This window comes from Coregonus lavaretus, assembly GCF_964263955.1.
Source record: "Coregonus lavaretus genome assembly, chromosome: 3".
In the NCBI taxonomy this organism is placed as follows: Eukaryota; Metazoa; Chordata; class Actinopteri; order Salmoniformes; family Salmonidae; genus Coregonus; species Coregonus lavaretus.
This window is the reverse complement of record NC_139990.1, coordinates 64,123,302-64,142,904: the sequence shown is the minus strand read 5'-3', so window position 1 is coordinate 64,142,904 and position 19,603 is coordinate 64,123,302. Positions and strand designations below refer to the sequence as shown.

Sequence of the window (19,603 nt, the reverse complement as noted above, 5' to 3'; positions counted from 1 at the left end):
CCCCAATCTATCCCATACTTTCTGCTCGCAACAATTGATTTAGATTTCCATGCATATCCATAACCTGAAATGTTATGAGCCAGCAAACCACATTATATGGATATATCCACATCAATTTGTAAAGATATTCCCATGAAACTTTCTCGCTTTATTTTGATGATATAATGCACCTGTGCATATATGATGGTCTGTGACCATCCCTCAAAGGCTGGTACCTACAGCATTGGAGAATTGGGCAACTTTCTTCCCTTATGTCCATATTATTTGCCGTATACTACCATCATGTGGAGCAAAGCTGCTACTGCAAGTTGGCCCTTTTATTTCAATATTTGCACTGTCTCTATGCGCACTCACAGGGCCCAACACACACACACAGTCACTCCAACACACACGCCATCATTTTCTCACTCATACATAATATGCACATACAGTTATACTGACTCTACAATTTGTAAGTCGCTCTGGATAAGAGCGTCTGCTAAATGACGTAAATGTAAAATGTAAAATGTACACACCCGCATGCCCACTCACATGCAAGCTGCTGCTACTCTGTTTATCTTATGTCCTGTTGCCTAGTCCCCTTATCCCTATACATATCTACCTCCATCACTCCAGTATCCCTGCACATGTAAATATGGTATTGGAACTGACTTTTCAAATATTTCCTGTATATAGTATGCTTACTTACTTACTTTATTGTGTGTTTCATATTTCTTATTCTTATTTCTTTTCTAGTAATACATTGTTATTGATTATTGCATTGTTGGGTTTTGAGCTTGCAAGAAAGGCATTTAACTGTACTTGTGCATATGACATGAAAACTTGAAACAACCTCATTATTGATTGAGTTAGCTACCACTAGTCGACGCTGTGACTTCGCCACCCACCTTGAAAATACCAAATACATGCGGAAGTGAATGCTCTTTGGAGAAAATCAACATGAACTGTGTCTGTTCCCTAAAATGTATTATTTTCTGTTTTTTTTTAACGCGTTCCTTTGAAATATCGTCGGTTCGTTCTCTTACCAATTTGTTGTTATCTCATCACCTGTGTTAGAAGCTGTTGGCTAGCACTGCTTGGTGCACATGCAGTCTTTAGTGGCCGGCTTTAATGTAAAAAAATAATAATTAATTATTTCAATAGTAGAGCAATGTTCTCCTTTTTGCAAAACGAAGACGACGCTCGAGCAGTCGAAAATGCAGTTAGAACAGCGATACATACTGTTGTGAGTGTTATTTCTAGTATCAACAGTGCCAAAATACAACAATATCAAAGGAAGTTGGGCGAGAAGGACAAAGAAAACGAAACGCTTAAACGCAAAGTTAAAACAGCAGAACAAGAGATCACAGCATTGCGAGGGTCCTTTGAATTTTCTGGAAATGAATGTCATCAAGTCAGGTCAAGCACTTATGCACTTTCACCAGAAATTCTTAGAGGGAAAATAATTTGCAATGAAAACGAGGTGTCAAGCAAAGATGAGTGGAGAATAGATTTCCCCAGTGAGTATTGTCCCAATTGTTTTTATCCCAATATTTCACTCTTTGACACACTTTCCAACCCCTGTTTTTGTCCAAATATCTTTGTTTCGATCACAGGTCTCGGTGCAAGGACACCTCCACAGGTTTTTTCCCAGTGCCAAGACACAGCTCTTCCCACTGGCGCGTCAACTATTTATATGTCCCATCACCAGAACCCTACCTCCCATTCTGCAGAAGAGTCTGGGCTTTTAGCAGAGAGAAACAGAGGCCAGTCCCCATCACCCAGTCCAGTCACCAGCCCAGTGATAAAAGAGGAGCCCTCAGACATTGAGACGTTCTACATCAAATGGGAGATGAGTGAGGAGGGCATTGGGGAGCAACGGGAGGTGCTAGGCCCGATACACGTCCTGGGAAAAGAGTACGAAGCCCACCAGAGGGGTGGAGCTCCAACCAGGCAAAGAGACGGAACTCACCATGTTGCTGGTAGTCAGAGTGGACATGAGTATGGGGCGAGACCGACCAGGCATCTGAAAAGTATGCATGTGAATTGATTAAATTATACAAATTCAGGTTTAAGAGGATCATGCCAACGGCAATATGGTTCTATTGTCTCAGGGAGGCTGTCAAGCGCAGAGACACAGCGGAGGTTCAGAGAGAGAGTCCGTGCTGACCCTGAGAAGTTCCGGGCCTACAAGGAGAAGGAACGACGCAGGTAAATAGGTTACAGTACCTTTCAATACCACAGTCTGGGTGTCCACCTTCAATACAGTATTGATGAGAATATTGACGTTAACATTAATTCAATTAATCTTAATTCCATATACCTGCATGGAGAAGTTAATTGCATAGACATTTGAAAACATAGAGCATGCAATATGTTTAACTTTGTGATCATGTGTATGTACATTTGTTGTAGAATCTGTGTTCATACTCACTCTTTTTTTCTCTCCAGGAATCAGCAGAGGAAGGTGTCTATATCAGATCTTCCTGAAGAGACCCGCAGACTGAAAAGGGAGGCCTGGAGAGAAGCATCCAGACGCTGTCGTGCCCGCAAAATGTCCTCCCTCCAGACAAACCCCACACAGCCTTGCCACCTAACACAGAACACAGAGACACCTGGGGGGCCTAGGGGACGCCAGCAGGGGCAGGCAGTAGGGTGGGGGGGGGGATTAGGCCTGCACAGCTGACTTTAGGCTACTGAACAAAGATGGGGATTTGGGGGATCATATTTGTTGATATTTCCTTTGTTGTTTGAGGGGACGATTTCTGTATCATATTGTAACGATCCAGTTATTCAATGAATTGGTTGAGGCTGTTCATGTTTATGTTTTTCATAATTTAAATTAGTTCACATTGTACCCTTTGCTATTTGATTATTCACTGATTTACCACTAGAATGCGCTGTGATTGAGACGCCACAAACACATTTGACACGTGACGCGCGCGGTCGGCGCGGCGGAAGTGAATTGCGACATAAACATTGAGATGTAATACAGTTACTCTCTAAAACATGTCAAAGGCATTTTTGGGGGAATATTTTTTAAAAGTGTGAGTGCCTTTGAAATACCACATTTTCGTTCGCTTTCTCTCTTCTACAATTATCAGGACTTCTGGAGGGTTGCAAACTGACGCACACATCGATAAAGTTGTTGGCTGCTGTTCAGCAGTAGTAACTAGTATCTAGTAGTAACGTTACAGTGCCACAGACAAAAGGGTTAGCTAGTTATCAGTCTATTTGGTAGTGCTGCTTCACTATCGGTGACTTGGCCAATTTAGCTAACTAGGTGACGTTAGGTTGTGTGGTTGATAAAAAAAAAAAAAATCTCCCTAGTAGAGCAATGAATTCCTGTTTACAAAACGAAGAAAACGCTCGTGCAGTGGAAAATGCTATAAGGACAGCGGTAAATACTGTCATGGATGTTATTTACAATATGAACAGTACCAAAATACTGGAATATGAAAGGAAGGTGGCCGAGAGGGACAAAGAAAACGAAACGCTTAAATGTAAGCTTAAAAAAGCTGAAGACGAATTAACAGCATTTCGAGTAGGCCTATCCTTTGAATTTTCTGCTCTCTCACCAGAAAGAGATTTTGGGAAACCGATGTGCAATGAGAACGAGGTGGCAAGCGAAACTGATTGGAGAATGGATTTCCCCAGTGAGTAGCTATGTCCCAATTGCTTGGTTATCAGTAGTTCATAATACTGTACATTCCCACTCAGGACATCGGTGCATAAATGTCAGTGTGTGCATCATTATAGACAAGCTATGATATCATGACCATGAATGCATTCATAGCTGATATTCCCCATATTCTAAAGTTACGCCATTGCTAATACTGAGGGAAATATGGTACATGACAGAAAATGTTTTCTCATGAGGTCATGTAGCTAACTACCCTACTTGCCTCAGTATACAGTGGGGGAAAAAAGTATTTAGTCAGCCACCAATTGTGCAAGTTCTCCCACTTAAAAAGATGAGAGAGGCCTGTAATTTTCATCATAGGTACACGTCAACTATGACAGACAAATTGAGAAAAAAAATCCAGAAAATCACATTGTATAATTTTTTATGAATTTATTTGCAAATTATGGTGGAAAATAAGTATTTGGTCACCTACAAACAAGCAAGATTCTGGCTCTCACAGACCTGTAACTTCTTCTTTAAGAGGCTCCTCTGTCCTCCACTCGTTACCTGTATTAATGGCACCTGTTTGAACTTGTTATCAGTATAAAAGACACCTGTCCACAACCTCAAAAAGGCACACTCCAAACTCCACTATGGCCAAGACCAAAGAGCTGTCAAAGGACACCAGAAACAAAATTGTAGACCTGCACCAGGCTGGGAAGACTGAATCTGCAATAGGTAAGCAGCTTGGTTTGAAGAAATCAACTGTGGGAGCAATTATTAGGAAATGGAAGACATACAAGACCACTGATAATCTCCCTCGATCTGGGGCTCCACACAAGATCTCACCCTGTGGGGTCAAAATGATCACAAGAACGGTGAGCAAAAATCCCAGAACCACACGGGGGGACCTAGTGAATGACCTGCAGAGAGCTGGGACCAAAGTAACAAAGCCTACCATCAGTAACACACTACGCCGCCAGGGACTCAAATCCTGCAGTGCCAGACGTGTCCCCCTGCTTAAGCCAGTACATGTCCAGGCCCGTCTCAAGTTTGCTAGAGTGCATTTGGATGATCCAGAAGAGGATTGGGAGAATGTCATATGGTCAGATGAAACCAAAATATAACTTTTTGGTAAAAACTCAACTCGTCGTGTTTGGAGGACAAAGAATGCTGAGTTGCATCCAAAGAACACCATACCTACTGTGAAGGATGGGGGTGGAAACATCATGCTTTGGGGCTGTTTTTCTGAAAAGGGACCAGGACGACTGATCCGTGTAAAGGAAAGAATGAATGGGGCCATGTATCGTGAGATTTTGAGTGAAAACCTCCTTCCATCAGCAAGGGCATTGAAGATGAAACGTGGCTGGGTCTTTCAGCATGACAATGATCCCAAACACACCGCCCGGGCAACGAAGGAGTGGCTTCGTAAGAAGCATTTCAAGGTCCTGGAGTGGCCTAGCCAGTCTCCAGATCTCAACCCCATAGAAAATCTTTGGAGGGAGTTGAAAGTCCGTGTTGCCCAGCGACAGCCCCAAAACATCACTGCTCTAGAGGAGATCTGCATGGAGGAATGGGCCAAAACAGTGTGTGAAAACCTTGTGAAGACTTACAGAAAACGTTTGACCTGTGTCATTGCCAACAAAGGGTATATAACAAAGTATTGAGAAACTTTTGTTATTGACCAAATACTTATTTTCCACCATCATTTGCAAATAAATTAATTAAAAATCCTACAATGTGATTTTCTGGAGAAAAAAATTCTCATTTTGTCTGTCATAGTTGACGTGTACCTATGATGAAAATTATAGGCCTCTCTCATCTTTTTAAGTGGGAGAACTTGCACAATTGGTGGCTGACTAAATACTTTTTTTCCCCACTGTAGATTATCATTGTGTAGTAGGTACTGCCCCATTTAGGATTGCAACGCCTATGCTGAGACATCTTCTTGTGCATGGTAACCGGTCTGCAGGTAAAGGCTACTTGAACATGTCTATGCTCAAACCTGGCCAGTTTGAGACCAACCCCTGCTTTAGATATAATGTATTTGTTTCAATCCCAGGTCTCGATGCAGGGACTCCTGGGCTTTCAGCAGAGAGAACCAGAGGCCAGTCCCCATCACCCAGTCTAGTCACCAGCCCAGTGATAAAAGAGGAGCCTGCTGACACTGGGTCCTTCTACATAAAATGGGAGATGAGTGAGGAGAGCATTGCGGAGCAACAGGAGGGCCTAGGCCCGATGCACGTCTTGGGGAAAGAGTCTGATGGAACGTCTTCTGTTGCTGCTAGCCAGAGTCCAGGCGATAGACGTTCAGAACAGTCTGAGGAGACGTCGACAGAGCGTGTGAAAAGTATGCTTGTGTGTCTTGTCTCTGTCCTTTTCTGTTTGTTGTTGTGTTTTTTTTATAGTGGAGTGGTGAGGGGATTGTGAAGTTGTAAGGGGTCTTATGGGTTTAAAAACAACTGTCTGCTATGCAGTTCATGGTAAAATCCAAGTTAAATTCAGGTTTAAGTGGATAATGCCAATAACAATACGGTTCTATTGTCTCTTGACATCAGGGAGGCTGTCAAGCGCAGAGACACAGCGGCAATACAGAGAGAGAATCCGTGCTGACCCTGAGAAGTTGCGGGCCTACAAGGAGAGGGCAAAATGCAGGTATGACCTTTCACCCACACAGTCTGGGTGTCCACAACTTCACTTAAATTGTGATTCAATTTAGTGAAGTTGTCTTGCAAAACATGGAGCATGCAATATTTCCGACATGTTTAGCATATCTTAGTGTTGTGACAGGCCTGGATTTTGGGTTCTCAATTATTGTTATTAACCTGTGAATGACTGTCACAAATCTACAGTAAAATACCCTCAATTACATTACAATATGGGCAATTTTTTCAGGCGGGAAAACAATACAGTAATCTTCTGTAATATAAAGCTTCCTGTTATATTACTGTAACATTACTGTACTTCACATAAAAACATATTTACTGTAATTGATGTCAGTAAATCAGATTACCAGAGAAAACGGGGCGGCAGGTATTTTAGCGGTTACGAGCGTTGGGCCAGTAACCGAAAGGTTGCTGGTTCAAATCCCCGAGCCGACTAGGTGAAACATCTGTTGATGTGCCCTTGAGCAAGGCACTTAACCATAATTGCTCCTGTAAGTCGCTCTGGATAAGAGTGTCTGCTAAATGACACATTTTTGTTAAAATCAACAACGCTTCACTGTCGGAAGACAGATATTTTTATTCTATTATTTTAATAGATATTTAAAAAATCATTGATTTGTCACGGAAGATCTGCTTAAAGTATAAATGGAAAAGGTTTACGGTCTAACCGGACAATATGTTGAGCCCACTCAGCTCAGATGTCTTGGTTCCGATGCTACAGGCAGGATACGCTTCTGTCAATAGATCCCTATCAAAGAGACTCTGACACCTCTTCTTGGACTGTCAACAGTGAAAGACCAGTACAAAATGATCCACCTTGTTGCTAATGAGGACATGACAAATGGCCAAATTTAAAAGAAAATGGACTGTTACAAGAGCCTCCCATCATCATTGGCAATAAATATCTACCAGGATGCATTGGAGGTACCAAATCCTCTTGGCTCAGGCAAAAAAAATAAAATGTATAATAACATATTGGCTTTGTATAACACTATGAACACTTGCCACACAAGCAACCATCAATTGATCCCATGCAATTGGTATTGCTTTTTAGGGAGGATGATGATGATGAGGATTGGATCAGCAACTTTCATGTCCCTTGGCAGCAGACGCCTGAAAGTCTCAGGCGAGCCATTGCAGAGGGACGAAGAGTCGAGGCGGCAGATAGGCGGCTGATGGTGAGGATCACCGTTGATGCAATGCGTGTACACTGCCTCAACCCCAACAAGAAAGTATGCGCAGAAATAGCCAAAGCCATAGTTTCAGAATATCCTGAGAGCTTTGCAGACCTGTCAAAAGAAGGGGAACTGCTTAGCAGAAGGTACTCCTCCTTGCTCACCCAAATAAAGACCAGAGTGGAGCATGTGAACCGGAACACTGAAAATAGAATACGCAGACCCAAGACGAGCAAAAAAGGGGAAAACAGCAACAGACAAGCCAAAACAGCAAGAACAAAAGTGGACAGTTATGGGTGCATCAACTGGCACCCACAGGACCTTCCGGAAGGAGAGACTCCTGAGTCCCTGGAAAACAAGAGACAGATTATGGCCACCATTTTCAACAGTGCAGGTCCCAGAGGTGTGGACAGGGGAGACGTGGATGAATTCATGAGGCTTACGTACATTAACCAACGCCACATGATAAATGCATGGCCAGCCCCAAGCATCGGTGACGTCAAGGAACAATGGCCTTTTCTTTTTACCAAGAGATGGCTTTGCGCCCACTTCCACATGCTCACTGGAGTTGAGATAGACCGCTGCCTCAGTGACGCTCTGCTGAGCAAGGGAAATACCATTGTCAATTTCTTCCGAAGTCAGAAACCCAATTGGAGGAGAGGCATCCAAAGTCTCCTCGATGACATTGAAGGTGATATAGGTGGAAACAAGGACCTCACAGCCTGTGCTGCCATTCTTCTGGTGCTGTCCCACTTCAGAGAGAAAGAGGACTCTCTCTTCCTTTTGGCTGATGTAAGTTATTGTCTGTGATTTTATCCAAATAAAAAAACATTATATTCTGATTGTTTCATAGTGGGACTATATACATTATACTGTGCTTTTGCACACATGATTGATCATATCAGGATTCAACAACCTTCTTCTTTTTCTGTTTAATGTAGGTGAATGACACCCAGATGGATGTAGAGGCACAGCTGCATTTGCCGGCCACTCCAAGACTTATCATGCTTGGTAATGACAACATTTTGTGTATGGACCGGAGAGTATCATTGTTATGATGAGTTTCTAGGGTATCAAGTGATTACGAATGTAAGGATGTACTTAGACACTTTTGATGGGGAGTTCATATTAGATATTTAATATGTACCATGGTTAGTTATAACAGAAGGACAGAGCTTTGCCTCTACCATCTCCCTAACTCCAGAACAAAGATCCACTCTCTCTATATATACACTCTGTTACAAGTCTCTCCACGAACATCTGGTAATCCTCATGGGCACTCCCATTCTTTGATGTTATTACTCTTTACCCCAAGTCAGTATATCCTGTCCATCAATCATGCTATCATAAACATCAGTAATCTCCTTTGACATAACGGAATGTAGACTCCGTGGCACCAAACCACTTATCTAGTAATTCTAACCTGGTCCCCACGATACTATGACATGACATCATTACAATCATATTCATAACTCAGATTATGTCCATGGTGGGGCTAGATAAAACATCAGAAATGCATACTGGCACTTAATTACATAATGTTAACACTGCACAGAAGAATAGAACAATAAGATTAATTCTAGCCTAAATAATGTAATGTTTAATTGTGGTGTAACAAATATATTGTCGAGTAAGCCTATATTAGAAAATATATTGTGTAAAACAATCATTATTACTGTATACTTCAGGGAGTTCCCTGCTGGCTTCGTCTAAGTGGATGGTGTCGATCGAGGGGAGAGTGGTCTGTGTTTTGGACAATCAGTCCGACTTTGCTGCTGCCCTCTCTGTGCTCTTCGGATGTTTCTACGTGTTCAATACAGAGTACCAGGAGACAGCCTCAGCAACACTGGAGCTTATTCAGAGGCAATTATTATTTATTGATCCAGCTCTTACATTTATCTTGCATGCCTTGCAGTTAAATTACATTTAGTCTTTGCGCATCTCAGTTTTGAGACTCTTACCTAAGGTTGCAAAGGGAGGATATATTACTCTACACTTTCGTTTACCAGTAAACTACCAGAATTTTGGTATCTTTCAAGGATTTTATGTAATCTATTAGAAGACATAGTTGCCCTTTTGGGTACCTCAGATTATCACAGGTGTCTATAATTATCTCTGGCCCTCTGTGTGGCCTTATCACACGTACACTACCGTTCAAAAGTTTGGGGTCACTTAGAAATGTCCTTGTTTTCGAAAGAAAAGCAAATTTCTGTCCATTAAAATAACATCAAATTGATCAGAAATACAGTGTAGACATTGTTAATGTTGTAAATGGCTATTGTAGCTGGAAACGGCTGATTTTTAATGGAATATCTACATAGTCGTACAGAGGCCCATTATCAGCAACCATCAGTCCTATGTTCCAATGGCACGTTGTGTTTGCTAATCCAAGTTTGTCATTTTAAAAGGCTAATTGATCATTAGAAACCCCTTTTGAAATGATGTTAGCACAGCTGAAAACTGTTGTGCTGATTTAAAGAAGCAATAAAACTGGCCTTCTTGAGACGAGTTGAGTATCTGGAGCATCAGCAATTGTGGGTTCGATTACAGCCTCAAAATGTCCAGAAACAAATAACTTTCTTCTGAAACTCATCAGTCTATTCTTGTTCTGAGAAATTAAGGCTATTCCATGTGAGAAATTGCCAAGAAACTGAAGATCTCGTACAACGCTGTGTACTACTCCCTTCACAGAATAGCGCAAACTGGCTCTAACCAGAATAGAAAGAGGAGAGGGAGGCCCCGGTGCACAACTGAGCAAGAGGACAAATTCATAGAGGCGCCTCACAGGTCCTCAACTGGCAGCTTCATTAAATAGTACCAGCAAAACACCAGTCTCAACGTCAGCAGTGAAGAGGCGACTCCGGGTTGCTGACCTTCTAGGCAGAGTTGCAAAGAAAAAGCCATATCTCAGACTGGCCAATAAAAATAAAAGATAAAGATGGGCAGTCTGAGATATGGCTTTTTCTTTGCAACTCTGCCTAGAGTCGCCTCTTCACTGTTGACGTTGAGACTGGTGTTTTGCGGGTACTATTTAATGAAGCTGCCAGTTGAGGACCTGTGAGGCGCCTGTTTCTCAAACTAGACACTCTAATGTATTTGTCCTCTTGCTCAGTTGTGCACCGGGGCCTCCCACTCCTCTATCTATTCTGGTTAGAGCCAGTTTGCGCTGTTCTGTGAAGGGAGCACAGGGTTGTACGAGATCTTAAGTTTCTTGGCAATTTCTCGCATGGAATAGCCTTCATTTCTCAGAACAAGAATAGACTGACGAGTTTCAGAAGAAAGTTATTTGTTTCTGGCCATTTTGAGCCTGTAATCGAACCCAAAATTGCTGATGCTCCAGATACTCAACTAGTCTGAAGAAGGCCAGTTTTATTGCTTTTGTAATCAGCACAACAGTTTTCAGCTGTGCTAACATAATTGCAAAAGGGTTTTCTAATGATCAATTAGCCTTTTAAAATGATGAACTTGGATTAGCAAACACAACGTGCCATTGGAACACAGGACTGATGGTTGCTGAATATGAGCCTCTGTACGCCTATGTAGACATAAAAAATCTGCCGTTTCCACCTACAATAGCCATTTACAACATTAACAGTGTCTACACTGTATTTCTGATCAATTTGATGTTATTTTAATGGACAAAAAAAATGCTTTTCTTTCGAAAACAAGGACATTTCTAAGTGACCCCAAACTTTTGAACGGTAGTGTAAATACACTGCTCAAAAAAATTAAGGGAACACTTAAACAACACAATGTAACTCCAAGTCAATCACTCTTCTGTGAAATCAAATTGTCCACTTAGGAAGCAACACTGATTGACAATAAATGTCACATGCTGTTGTGCAAATGGAATAGACAACAGGTGGAAATTATAGGCAATTGGCAAGACACCCCCAATAAAGAAGTGGTTCTGCAGGTGGTGACCACAGACCACTTCTCAGTTCCTATGCTTCCTGGCTGATGTTTTGGTCACTTTTGAATGCTGGTGGTGCTTTCACTCTAGTGGTAGCATGAGACGGAGTCTACAACCCACACAAGTGGCTCAGGTAGTGCAGCTCATCCAGGATGGCACATCAATGCGAGCTGTGGCAAGAAGGTTTGCTGTGTCTGTCAGCGTAGTGTCCAGAGCATGGAGGCGCTACCAGGAGACAGGCCAGTACTTCAGGAGACGTGGAGGAGGCCGTAGGAGGGCAACAACCCAGCAGCAGGACCGCTACCTCCGCCTTTGTGCAAGGAGGAGCAGGAGGAGCACTGCCAGAGCCCTGCAAAATTACCTCCAGCAGGCCACAAATGTGCATGTGTCTGCTCAAACGGTCAGAAACAGACTCCATGAGGGTGGTATGAGGGCCCGACGTCCACAGGTGGGGGTTGTGCTTACAGCCCAACACCGTGCAGGACGTTTGGCATTTGCCAGAGAACACCAAGATTGGCAAATTCGCCACTGGCGCTCTGTGCTCTTCACAGATGAAAGCAGGTTCACACTGAGCACATGTGACAGAGTCTGGAGACGCCGTCGAGAACGTTCTGCTGCCTGCAACATCCTCCAGCATGACCGGTTTGGCGGTGGGTCAGTCATGGTGTGGGGTGGCATTTCTTTGGGGGGCCGCACAGCCCTCCATGTGCTCGCCAGAGGTAGCCTGACTGCCATTAGGTATTGAGATGAGATCCTCAGACCCCTTGTGAGACCATATGCTGGTGCGGTTGGCCCTGGGTTCCTCCTAATGCAAGACAATGCTAGACCTCATGTGGCTAGAGTGTGTCAGCAGTTCCTGCAAGAGGAAGGCATTGATGCTATGGACTGGCCCGCCCGTTCCCCAGACCTGAATCCAATTGAGCACATCTGGGACATCATGTCTCGCTCCATCCACCAACGCTATGTTGCACCACAGATGGTCCAGGAGTTGGCGAATGCTTTAATCCAGGTCTGGGAGGAGATCCCTCAGGAGACCATCCGCCACCTCATCAGGAGCATGCCCAGGCGTTGTAGGGAGGTCATACAGGCACGTGGAGGCCACACATACTACTGAGCCTCATTTTGACTTGTTTTAAGGACATTACATCAAAGTTGGATCAGCCTGTAGTGTGGTTTTCCACACTAATTTTGAGGGTGACTCCAAATCCAGACCTCCATGGGTTGATACATTTGATTTCCATTGATAATTTTTGTGTGATTTTGTTGTCAGCACATTCAACTATGTAAAGAAGTATTTAATAATATTATTTCATTCATTCAGATCTAGGATGTGTTGTTTAAGTGTTCCCTTTATTTTTTTGAGCCGTGTATATGAAATAATTAAATAAGATTATTTAAAAATATAAATAATAGAAAAACAAAACTGTAAAACATTATCCTAAATATAAACCATCAACTTAGTTAATACCATTTAGTGTTTAATATGAGGGTTTCAGCATTAAATATCCTTTATATATTTTGTACACACTTTTATTTATTTGACTATGTCAATATGTATTTTTGGTCAATGTTTTGGTGTCAAACTGGTGGCAGTTGTGAAAAAAGTCAATAGTTGGAAGAGTTGCAGAGTCAATTGAAAATAATGCCATTGTTGATTAGATGCTTTTTCCATTAATTAGGCTATTTTCTGTTTAACCATATGGTCTATCTACTAGAAACTCATGGACAATATGGACACAGATATATATACAGTGGGGGAAAAAAGTATTTAGTCAGCCACCAATTGTGCAAGTTCTCCCACTTAAAAAGATGAGAGAGGCCTGTAATTTTCATCATAGGTACACGTCAACTATGACAGACAAATTGAGAAAAAAAAATCCCAAAAATCACATCGTAGGATTTTTTTATGAATTTATTTGCAAATAATGGTGGAAAATAAGTATTTGGTCACCTACAAACAAGCAAGATTTCTGGCTCTCACAGACCTGTAACTTCTTCTTTAAGAGGCTCCTCTGTCCTCCACTCGTTACCTGTATTAATGGCACCTGTTTGAACTTGTTATCAGTATAAAAGACACCTGTCCACAACCTCAAACAGTCACACTCCAAACTCCACTATGGCCAAGACCAAAGAGCTGTCAAAGGACACAAGAAACAAAATTGTAGACCTGCACCAGGCTAGGAAGACTGAATCTGCAATAGGTAAGCAGCTTGGTTTGAAGAAATCAACTGTGGGAGCAATTATTAGGAAATGAAAGACATACAAGACCACTGATAATCTCCCTCGATCTGGGGCTCCACGCAAGATCTCACCCCGTGGGGTCAAAATGATCACAAGAACGGTGAGCAAAAATCCCAGAACCACACGGGGGGACCTAGTGAATGACCTGCAGAGAGCTGGGACCAAAGTAACAAAGCCTACCATCAGTAACACACTACGCCGCCAGGGACTCAAATCCTGCAGTGCCAGACGTGTCCCCCTACTTAAGCCAGTACATGTCCAGGCCCGTCTGAATTTTGCTAGAGTGCATTTGGATGATCCAGAAGAGGATTGGGAGAATGTCATATGGTCAGATGAAACCAAAATATAACTTTTTGGTAAAAACTCAACTCGTCGTGTTTGGAGGACAAAGCATGCTGAGTTGCATCCAAAGAGCACCATACCTACTGTGAAGCATGGGGGTGTAAACATCATGCTTTGGGGCTGTTTTTCTGCAAAGGGACCAGGACGACTGATCCGTGTAAAGGAAAGAATGAATGGGGCCATGTATCGTGAGATTTTGAGTGAAAACCTCCTTCCATCCGCAAGGGCATTGAAGATGAAACGTGGCTGGGTCTTTCAGCATGACAATGATCCCAAACACACCGCCCGGGCAACGAAGGAGTGGCTTCATAAGAAGCATTTCAAGGTCCTGGAGTGGCCTAGCCAGTCTCCAGATCTCAACCCCATAGAAAATCTTTGGAGGGAGTTGAAAGTCTGTGTTGCCCAGCAACAGCCCCAAAACATCACTGCTCTAGAGGAGATCTGCATGGAGGAATGGGCCAAAATACCAGCAACAGTGTGTGAAAACCTTGTGAAGACTTACAGAAAACGTTTGACCTGTGTCATTGCCAACAAAGGGTATATAACAAAGTATTGAGAAACTTTTGTTATTGACCAAATACTTATTTACCACCATAATTTGCAAATAAATTCATAAAAAATCCTACAATGTGATTTTCTAGATTTTTTTCCTCATTTTGTCTGTCATAGTTGACGTGTACCTATGATGAAAATTACAGGCCTCTCTCTTCTTTTTAAGTGGGAGAACATGCACAATTGGTGGCTGACTAAATACTTTTTCCCCCCTCTGTATAAAAAAAAAAAAAGGAATACTATATATGAAAACATATTTTAAGTTATTCATGTATACATTTTCCAAAGTTATGATAGATTGCCATAGATTTTATCTTAATTACCAAATTACTGAAGATTCCGGTATCTTTGGTAAATTATCGGTAGCTTTGCAACCCAAATTTAAAGAATTGTGAAAGCAATGCCTGATTGCCTGGATTGACTAACAATTCCATGTTGACTGTTTAGGTTTCTAGTAGGGATCAACCCAGATGAAGGAACAAAATGCTCTTCCTACCTTGATTCAGAACCCGGGGTGAGCCGCAGGACTGGAAAAGTTGTGCAGAGGAAGACCGATGCAGTTGCCACTTTCCTCAAAGACCTGACTGAATTTGAATAGTAGAACCAGTTTAATAGGAGATGCACACACACAAACAAGGATGCAGATAGATGATGCATAGCTTCAAATGTTGCAATGTTGCTCTTGTTTAATATCAATCAATCACCACTACAGATTGAAATTGAGTTCTATCATGATATGCATCTTGGAATATGTTTCTGTTGACTGGCCCTGTCTGTGATGGGGAAACATGATTTTATAACTTTTATGTTATAATGATGTTCTAAAGGAATACCGGGAGTGTTAGTAAAAAAATGTTGGGACAGATTTCGTTAAGACGTTTTGTTGACTTATTGTAAACAAAATCAGTGTAAATTCTGTTTTGTTACGGAATGTTTTGGAGTTCCCATTTCACTACAGTGTTAAAGAGGCAGTGTAGTTAAATGTGATTTTCCTGCTTTTTTTTTTTATATTTCCACACAATGAGGTTGAAATAAAACTCATAAATTGTGAAAATGATGCCCTTTTTTTGTGAGCTGTTTGAAAATTGCCTGGAATTTCAGCCTGTTCAGGTGGGATGGAACTTTTGGCCCACATCATGACGTCCCAATGTGATCTGATTTATAATAGACCAATGACTGTTCATCTGGGTAAGGGGGTGGGCTCTAGACCATCCTATCAGCCAATCAGGTCTGTGTATGTAAATACTGTATCTTCAAACGTTTCGTAACGCCCACACGATCAGACTGAGCATTTTAAGGGCGAAAGGGGGCTTGGAAATAAATATGTATATGTTGGAGTTATTTTCATTAAATAAAACACAGTGATGTATTAGACTGCATGGGGGCTTTAAGATGTTATCTTTTTCAATATAATTTATTTGTGATAAAATGTTCTGTTTTGGATTAAACTGCATTTTGACATTGCCAATCTAGCTTGAGGAATGGAATTTGTCTACTGACAGTGCAGTGTTTTTCTCTGACTGGTAGCTGATCAATTTCGCACCTTGAATTACAGTAAAATGTTAAACAATTTTAAATACAATTGGCCATAAATCAAAAAAATATCCATTAATCCCCCATTCATTCAACCTGTACTTGATGTGTGTGCTCTACTGCTGAATAGGTTATTTAACGTTTTTTGCACTTGAATGGGATTAATAGGGAGTGGGGAGGCTATCCTTAAGGCTATGATATGATCAAAACCCACCCAATCTAGCTGATTGTAATAGGCCACACTCAGGGTCCCTGTTCAAGAGGTAATGTTGACTGCAACTACTGTTTATTGTCAAATCAAATGTGAAACCCATGTGCTCTCCTTGACGCGTTTCTGTTTGTTTCTTTGTTCATTCTTTATCAAATTTAACCAATAGAACTCAAGGCTCAACGAAGAAGGTGTGTGACAACTGCAAAAAGTTGTTAAATTGTGCTTCTAAAATATGTGAGAGCTGCAAAGCTGTGCAGCCTTTCAAGAAATACCACAAATTACGCAATAAGGCAATGGACAAGACACTGATGGAGTGGTCGAGAAATACCATCCTGCACAACAACGTTGCCAGGTTCCTGGACTCACTTTTCATAATGGTAACCCTCTACATTTCTGGACACATTCTTAGCTTTATTCCATTTGAACTGAACTAATTCCTATTGTATTTCTAATTATCAGCCATCTGATTGAAATGATCATTCTGTAAAACCTTTTGTGTTCTTCAGCTCCGGAAAGTGCATGCTCTGGGCTTTAGGCCCGTCCTCCTCATAGGGAAGCAGTCCCGTGGAGGCTGCTGGGGAGTAGAAGTCATGACGCCTACCAACCCTAAGCCAGGTCTGGAGGAGGTCTACCTCCAGGAGCTGCTCAAATACTATGAATCTTTACTGAAGCGTAAGTTACTCTCCACAGCATACACAACATACACTGAGTGTACAAAACATTAAGGACACCTGCTCTTTCCATGACAGACTGACCAGGTGAATCCAGGTGAAAGCTATGATCCTTTATTGATGTCACTTGTTAAATCCACTTCAATCAGTGTAGATGCAGGGGAGGAGAGGTTAAAGAAGGATTTCTAAGCCTTGTGACAATTGAGAAATGGATTGTGTATGTGTGCCATTCAGAGGGTTAATGGGCAAGACAAAATATTTAAGTGCCTTTCAATGGGTTATGGTAGTAGGTGTCCTTAATGTTTTGTACACTCAGTGTACTTTCAACAGCATATACCAACAACTCCCCTCTGTGTAACAACACATTAAAGTGAAGATTGCAGAATGTATGCTAAATTATTTTATTGAAGATATACCTTACATAAAAAATACCTTGCATTTTTCTTCAAACAGATATCCCTGACAACCAGCCCCCCACCAACTCCACAGAAGCCACCAGTGGTAGTGTGCTGGTAGGACAAGAGGGACAGGAAGGAGAGGAGGGTGACGTTAGCACTGGGGAAGGAGTGGACGAAAGGGCTGCAGATGTGGGAGAAGAGGATGGAGATAGAACTGAGGGAGATGAAGAGGACATGGAACCTGACTACCAGTCACCTGCCAAGAACACAAAGTAGAGGGAGCTGCACTACACCACAGAGGTGTGCTCTCCAAACTCTGTTTTGCCATAATAGTGTTTTTAAAATGTTGCGCAACAGCTGTATGCATTTTCATGTTTTCTATCAATCATCTGTCTGTGTGAGAGGCCCGATGAATAAATGAATTAAGGCAGCGAAACAGCATCATTCATTATTTTAATCTCCTTGTAGAAATGTACCACTCCAAACAAAATAAATAAATTTACTGAAATGTAAAACAATGACTATCCACCAAGGTTTAGGCTTACTTCAATTTGCTCATGGTCTGTATTTATGACTGTGGTTATCAAATCTACGTTTATTGGTCGCGTACACAGATTTGCAGATGTTATCGCAGGTGCAGCGAAATGCTTGTGTTTCTACCTCCAACAGAGCAGCAATAATACCTAGAAAACAATAAGCACATCATCCAAAAGTAAAGGTCAGGCGGTTATACTACCACAGCCCTAGTGTGTGTATGTGTTGTGGAGCCTGTGTTCACACTCATTCTTTCTTCAGGTATTATCAGAAGAGGGTGCTGATATCAGACCTACCTGAAGAGACCCAGAGACTGCAGAGGGAGGCCTGGAGAGAAGCATCCAGACGCCGTCGTGCCCGCAAAATGTCCTCCCTTCAGACGAACCCCACACAGCCCTGCCACCTCCCCCAGAATACAGAGACACCTGGGGGGACTAGGGGACGCCGCAGGGGCAGGCAGTAGGGTGGAAAGTTTGGATAGCTACTGGACAGTCTTCTTTTGACATTCCATACAGACCACTTACTTAAAATGGCCGGTAACAAACAGTTTCTGGACTGAATAGATACCTGGTTCATCTCTGAAATTGATGTAATGTAGCCTGTCAACAGGAGGCACTGTTTGGGCATGTTCAGGAGTTTCCTGACTGGTTGAACTTACAGGTGTACCTTCTCAGCGTCCATACTAGTAGCGTTATTCTATCAGATGTTCAATTTAGCATAAACTGTTACCAGTTTGTAATAGCAATAAAGCGAGACACATGTTTTTCCTTTTTCATTTAGACATACTGTCCATCTTTTGCACATTAATTACATTTAACAAACTGAAGTATTTTTCTGAATTTCAAATGGTCCTGATCTGAAACAATTGGATAGGTGTTATAGAATTATTATGACCAAAATAAATCCCTTGATTTTGGAAGAATATTACTTATTGATGTCTTTATTACCTTATCATCGAACAGGTTTCAATAACCTTATTAAGAGCCGAGGTGGATCCTCTCCATTTGCATACCTCCGTAAAACTGGTGTTGAAGATGCTCTGCTCTATCTCCTCCACAGAGCACCTGTAGAAGCCTGGCTGTGTGGTGAGAACAATGTTCTTTGACTTCTCCAGTGCATTCAATACCATACAACCCCACCTGCTGGGCCAAAAGCTAAAGGACATTCATGTCAACCCACACATAATCACATGGATTGTGATCTGACCAATAGACCACGATTCGTAAGACTGAACCAGGCGGTATCAGATCGGATATGTACAAACATGGGGGCCCCGCAAGGGACTGTCCTGTCACCTTTCCTGTTTATCCTTTACACAAATGTCTTTAAACACAACAATGAACTGATGACAGCTATAGTAAGCTGTGTGATGAGAGGAGATGATGCTCACCACAGGTAAACAACAGAGTCCTTTGTGAAATGGTGTGAGGCCAACCACCTGGACCTCAATCTACTAAAGACCAAAGAGCTAGTGGTAGATTTTAGGAAAAAAATATTTTCAATCAAATTTGTATTAATGGTAAAGACATCGGTACTGTTGACTCCTACAATAACTTGGGTGTAATAGTGGACAACAAGCTGAACTGGAAGGAGAATTCATACAGTGTCTACAAAAAAGCCCAATCCAGACTGTATTTTTAGGGAAGCTTAGATTTTTTATTGTTGGTGACAAAATGCGTTGCATGTTCTACAGCAGTGTGGTGTGCTATACAGTACCATTGTGTGCTGGAATGGGAACGTAGCCAAGGAGGACTTAAACAAGC

The 19,603-nt window shown here is 42.0% G+C and overlaps 2 protein-coding genes across 4 annotated transcripts; both read left to right on the top strand.

Annotated features, from left to right (window-relative positions):
* The first annotated feature begins 903 nt into the window (after window positions 1-903).
* On the top strand, window positions 904-2,836 carry LOC311112104 (uncharacterized protein). Of its 2 annotated transcripts, none has more exons than XM_084155081.1 (4): window positions 904-1,499; window positions 1,596-1,961; window positions 2,094-2,190; window positions 2,431-2,836. In XM_084155081.1, exons 1-4 carry the CDS (start codon window positions 1,151-1,153, stop codon window positions 2,663-2,665), a joined length of 1,047 nt encoding a protein of 348 aa, XP_084011207.1. In that variant the 5' UTR covers window positions 904-1,150; the 3' UTR covers window positions 2,666-2,836. The 2 variants fall into 2 exon arrangements, with proteins under 2 accessions (XP_084011207.1, XP_084011206.1); XM_084155080.1 differs by having other exon boundaries at window positions 1,596-2,012.
* Window positions 2,837-2,932: 96 nt separating this feature from the next.
* Window positions 2,933-18,757, top strand: LOC311112087 (uncharacterized protein). 2 transcript variants are annotated; one of them, XM_084155065.1, is made up of 7 exons: window positions 2,933-3,635; window positions 5,667-5,954; window positions 6,163-6,259; window positions 7,325-8,237; window positions 8,387-8,456; window positions 9,134-9,308; window positions 14,941-15,959. In XM_084155065.1, exons 1-7 carry the CDS (start codon window positions 3,317-3,319, stop codon window positions 15,089-15,091), a joined length of 2,013 nt encoding a protein of 670 aa, XP_084011191.1. In that variant the 5' UTR covers window positions 2,933-3,316; the 3' UTR covers window positions 15,092-15,959. The 2 variants fall into 2 exon arrangements, with proteins under 2 accessions (XP_084011191.1, XP_084011192.1); XM_084155066.1 differs by lacking the exons at window positions 7,325-8,237; window positions 8,387-8,456; window positions 9,134-9,308; window positions 14,941-15,959 and adding exons at window positions 16,404-16,614; window positions 16,744-16,909; window positions 17,362-17,606; window positions 18,102-18,757 and having other exon boundaries at window positions 2,936-3,635.
* The last annotated feature ends 846 nt before the right edge of the window (window positions 18,758-19,603 follow it).

Bases quoted from the DNA above. Each gene is read 5' to 3' on its own strand.
- LOC311112104 (XM_084155080.1), top strand. From the start codon at position 1,151: ATGTTCTCCTTTTTGCAAAACGAAGACGACGCTCGAGCAGTCGAAAAT. The intron at 1,500-1,595 runs GTGAGTATTGTC...TTTCGATCACAG, and splicing joins GTGGAGAATAGATTTCCCCA to GTCTCGGTGCAAGGACACCT. The intron at 2,191-2,430 runs GTAAATAGGTTA...TTTTCTCTCCAG, and splicing joins AAGGAGAAGGAACGACGCAG to GAATCAGCAGAGGAAGGTGT.
- LOC311112087 (XM_084155065.1), top strand. From the start codon at position 3,317: ATGAATTCCTGTTTACAAAACGAAGAAAACGCTCGTGCAGTGGAAAAT. The intron at 3,636-5,666 runs GTGAGTAGCTAT...TTTCAATCCCAG, and splicing joins TTGGAGAATGGATTTCCCCA to GTCTCGATGCAGGGACTCCT. The intron at 6,260-7,324 runs GTATGACCTTTC...ATTGCTTTTTAG, and splicing joins AAGGAGAGGGCAAAATGCAG to GGAGGATGATGATGATGAGG.